The 4,971-nt window shown below is 61.1% G+C and overlaps 1 protein-coding gene across 1 annotated transcript; it reads right to left on the reverse strand.

The window, feature by feature from the left end:
• Nucleotides 1-243: 243 nt before the first annotated feature.
• Nucleotides 244-4,403, reverse strand: ZNF511 (zinc finger protein 511). Its single transcript, XM_043985471.1, has 4 exons — nt 4,242-4,403; nt 3,657-4,010; nt 2,671-3,036; nt 244-779 (listed from the first exon to the last, which is right to left on the reverse strand). Exons 1-4 carry the CDS (start codon nt 4,274-4,276, stop codon nt 701-703), a joined length of 834 nt encoding a protein of 277 aa, XP_043841406.1. The 5' UTR covers nt 4,277-4,403; the 3' UTR covers nt 244-700.
• Between the last annotated feature and the right edge of the window lie 568 nt (nt 4,404-4,971).

Genomic DNA, 4,971 nt, shown 5'->3' on the forward strand with positions numbered 1-4,971 from the left:
AAATAAAAATGGCGTCTAGGTCAGGGGGAACCAAACCCAGGGCAACAGGCTCGGAAGTTTGGCTGGGGCCAGTTGGGGAAGGGTGTCATGGGGTCCTGAGAGCTTCAGGAAGCGGTCTGGGCCTAAGCATGGGCCAGAGAAGGCCTGAATTCATGGGCTTTTCAGCTCATGTGTGTCCACAGCAGACAAGGAGCCTCCCCCTCCCTCTGAGTCACCCCATTTACAAACGGAGTCCAATCACGGTGGGGTTGCTTACACAGACTTTATTTAGGTTCACAGGGATGAGGAGAAGTCCCTAGAAGGTACCTCAAGACAGCCTGAAGCAGGCACAGCTGCACCAGGAGATAGTCTTGAGTGTCCTCCAGGAATTCCTGGCGGGCACACCAGGGGCCTGTGCTTCACAGACTGACAAGACAAACACAAAGACAGACGAGGGGTCCTCTGGTGGGAGGAGGGGGCAAGGAGGGAAGAGGGGAAGAGGCCTGGGCTGGACTCAGCCGGGTCCAAGAGGTGCTTGGCCGGCCCCAACTTCGTCAGGGGCTCGAGATAAATGCAGACCAAGGAAGCAGCACCCCCAGGCCAATCAGGGCACCTCTGGGGCTGCTCTAAGCCCAGAAAGCATGCTTCTGGGTGGTAGGGGTGGGGGATGGGAAGGGGTCCTGCTTCATGGCCCCAGGGAACAGCCCAGCCCTGTAGGTGCTCAGTGGTCCTCAGTGTTACTTTCCTCTGCACTATCAAATCCTCCAGCCGCACCCGGGCCAAAGCCAATTGTAGGGCCACTGGAATGAAAAGCATATGCATTGTGAGCACCAACACTGTCCCTTTGGTGACAGCCTTCTTATTGGGGGCAGCCCACCAAGAAGGACCCCAAAACATCAGAGTCCAGAACAATGTGTTCCACAGTGGGGAGGCCAGGGGCTGGGATGCAGAGGGCCCGATGCCCAGGAACATATGCCCAGAAAGCAGCCCCTGATGTCTGCCCGCCTGCCCCTTAGACAGTGCCACCCTAGGAGGGGGCAGGGCTCTCAGCGCTTTCTCACTTCTTTCTTGGGGGATGTATCTGCTGCCTTGGTGGATCCCCAAACCCTCTTCTTCTGAGACCTTGTGCCCTCCTCCCTGTCTTCCTTCTTCAGAAGGGCCTACCTAGACTTCTCTCTGTTCTTGGAGAGCCTCTTGCAGGAATCCTCCAGCGATCCCACCACCCACATTCCTTTTTAAGAGTCCCACCTCAGGGAGTGTTCTCCCTCTTTCCCTCCCCCCGCTCTCCTCTTTATGCTCTGGGGTCTCCTGCCCCCTACCCTCCATCTGCATTTCCAGCCTTCCCTCTTTTCCTCAGCTCCCCCAAATTCTGCCCTAACTTCTGCCAGTGACGGGAGGGTAGGGGGCTTCTTCCACGGCTCTTAGTGGGAAATCCTTGAGCTCCCTGTGTTGCGTCATGGTCATCCTTCCACCTTTGTGGGGCCATCCCACTAAAGACTTCCCTCCAGGAGTAGGAGTTTGCCAAAAAATAACCATCCATGGAGCTTCCAATCATCATCTCCTGTCATCCTTGGCCCAACCCCGAGAGATCAGTTACCCCCCCCCCCATTTACTGATGAAGAAACTGAGGCCACCACAGGTGAAGTAACTGGTCAGTGAGTGTCTAAGGTGGGATTGAAACTTGGGTCTCCCAGACCCAAGGCCCATTGCTCTCTTCATCTCGCTGTCCATGAGCCAGGCACCAAGAATTTCCCCAGCTGGGTGCCCCCAAGCAGGAGAAACCAGAGAAACCCAAGGGCTAGGGGAGTCATGAAGGGTCTCAGGCAGGCCCCCCTGCCCCCAAGTACTGACAAGGGAAGAATGGCAAATGCCTTGCTGAAATCCAAGTATTACCCTGGCCCATCCCCTGGGGCGCACCCTGGATGGGTTTAAGTCTTGAGAGGTTCTGGTCCTGTCTCAGATACTTACTAGCTGTGTGACCTCGAGCAAGTCACTTCTGTCTGCCTCAGTTTGCCTTTATTTCCAGTAAAATTTGTCCAACTACACCTCTCTGAGTGTTGTGTGAGGATCGAACGAGATAATGTAGGGAAGGAGCTTGGCCAACCTTAAAGGGCTGATAGTGTTTTTGTCATTCAGCATTCCCCCTAAAGTCTGCAGGACTTAAGCCCCCATCTTTGGGGGTTTGTGTGAGGCCCACCTCCCAGGCCAAGGGGCCACTTTGTTCTGATCCCTCCGTTCCTCTGGAGTTTTCTATCCTCTAGAATGAATCCCTTTGAAGACTAACCCACCTGCGGCTCTTCTCATTCCTGGAGGGCCCAGATTCCTCCCTGGGGGTCTCTGTGCTAAGTGTGTTCCTAGAGGACGGTGTCTTAGAGATTTGCTTTCTTATGTTCAACGGCAGAGTTGAAGAAGGCTTTTTGCCAAGTCCCAAACCCAGGGAATCTAGAAGCAGCGGCTGGGCCTGGGTCAGGTCAGTCAGTCTGTCAGTCAGTGCTCCCTGTTTCCCTAGGTGGACACTGCACTGACTCCCAAGGGGAAGGGAAGCTCTGGTCACTAGGATCTCTGGGTCCACTGCCTGGCATGTCATGGCTCCAGCTGAATGTGCTCGTTGGGGGAGACTGTGTGAGTGAGAGACACACACGGAGGTGCAGGGATGGGACAGAGAAAGGGCCAAAGTCCCGGCCTCCTGACCTGAGGCTGGAGATCTCGTCCTCGGGAGGCTCGGGGTCACTAGCCTCTGACTCGGGAGCGTCGTCGTCGTCCTCCCCCATGTCCTCCCCCATGGGCTCCTCATCGGGCTCATCGTCGGCCTCTTCCACAGGCTCCTCCTCAGGTTCCTCCACTGTCTCCTCCATAGCCTCCTCCTGCTCCTGGGCACCCTCCCCTCCGATTGCTCCTCCTCCCTCCCCAGAGGCCTGGGAGACCGAGGCTGTAGAAGCCGATGCCCCGGCGGCAGAGGCCCCGGATGCAGAGGCCGAAGTAGATTCCTTAGCAGCAGCCTCGGAGGCGGACCCCGCAGAGGCCGATGCAGAGGATGCGGAGCCCTGCTGGCCGGAACTGCAGAGGAGAGTGACTGGGGCGTGAGAGCCCTGCAGCCCCCCCCCCCCCCCCCCCCCCCCCCCCCCCCCGCCACCAATGACGCCCCTCTGGCGTCCTCTGGTCATGCTTAGGCCCGGATGTCCACCACTCCTCCCCGTCCCCCTCCCCATCGCTCTCCTGCGAGGCTCAGCCTCTCCCCGCCGGCCCCCGCCCACCGCCGCCCCTCCCCCATAATGATCTCCCCCTCCTCTCCCCTCTGCTTCCCCTGGCCCCGCCCCCTCCCCTGCCTCCCCCCCTTCCCCTCCCCTCCCCGCTCCCCCCGCCCGCATTCATCCCCGTAATGATCGAGCTCCCCCTCCTCTCCCCATCCATCCCCAATAATGATCAACCGCCACCCTTCCTCTTCCCGCTCTCCCCCCACCCCCATCCATCTCCCATAATGATCGACCACCTCCCTCCTCTCCCCACTCTCCCTCCACCTCCATCCATCCCCCATAACGATGGACCACCTCCCTCCTCTCCCCCCTATGCTCATCCATCCGCAATAAGCATCGACCACCTCCCTGGCTCCCCACCCCCCTGCCCTCCCGGCACTTCTGCCCAGTGCCCCTTCTCCCCCGCCTCCGCCCACCCCCTACCTCTGGCTGTCCGGGGGGGAGTCGAACCAGAGATGAGCCGGGTAGTGGTGGATGCGGATCAGATGGTCCGTCTGCTCCTCGGGGCTCATGAACTTGTCGGTGCAGCCCCACACCGGGCACTGGTAGTAGAAGGGGATGGGGCGGCGCTCCCGCGCGGCCGCCGCCCGGGTGGGCGAAGACGGCACGGTGCCATGGCGCTCCAGGAGGTGGATGTCCAGCAGCTGATCCGAGGGGAACGAGCGGCGGCAGAAGGAGCAGGCATTCTGGTGCAGCGTCTGGTAGTGACGCACGTAGCCCGGCAGGGAGTCGAACACCCGATCGCAGCCCCCGATGTGGCAGCAATAGGCGGGCACCCTGCGGGCGAAAGCACCGCTAGGTCCCCGCCGCCAGGGCTCTCCCCGCAAGGGCTGCGCCCGCCCGCCCACCCCTCGGACCATCGGCTCATCGGCCGCCCATCCGCGCCCACCCGCCCCAGAGGACCCTCTGCGGACCCCGCCACCAGCAGGCGGCAGAGCCGGCGGTCCGCCAGCCGGGCTCCTCCGGCGGCCGTGGCCACCCTAGCCCCAGAGAAGGCGGGGAGACCACCTTCGGGTGCTGAGGGTGTCTCTTAAGGTCCCCATCCTGGAGAGCAGTGGGCCGAAGAGGGCGCGACCAGCGATATGGACCGAGCCCCGATCACCACGACGATGACGAACCTTTTTCTCCGACGAACCTTTTTCTTACCTCCTACACCCTGCCCACCCCCTCAAACCCCGCCTCTCCGCCTCGCTCTGGCCACAAACCCCGCCTCTCCACCTGTCTCTCACCGCAAACCCCGCCTCTGCCTCGCTCTCACCGCAAACCCCGCCTCTGCCCGGCTCTCACCACAAACCCCGCCTCTCCGCCTGTCTCTCACCGAAAACCCCGCCTCTCCGCCTGTCTCTCACCGAAAACCCCGCCTCTCCGCCTGTCTCTCACCGAAAACCCCGCCTCTCCACTTCACTCTGGCCACAAACCCCGCCTCTGTCCAGCTCTCACCGCAAACCCCGCCTCTCAATCCGTCTCTCATCGAAAACCCCGCCTCTCCGCCTGGCTCTCACCACAAACCCCGCCTCTCCGCCAGTCTCTCACCACAAACCCCGCCTCTCTGCCGCTGTCTTACCCTAGGCTCCGCCCCAAATCCCGCCCCTCAGCCTAGCTCTCACTGCAAACCCCGCCCTGAGCCCACGTGACCTCAAACAGCAGGTGTCCCGGCGCAGACTCTGGGGTCCGGAGGCGGGAAGCAAAAAAGAGTGGCCCTGGCACTGGGGTAACAAAGCACGTGTACCTGGTGGGG

Source organism: Dromiciops gliroides, chromosome 2 (genome assembly GCF_019393635.1).
Source record: "Dromiciops gliroides isolate mDroGli1 chromosome 2, mDroGli1.pri, whole genome shotgun sequence".
NCBI lineage: Eukaryota > Metazoa > Chordata > Mammalia > Microbiotheria > Microbiotheriidae > Dromiciops > Dromiciops gliroides.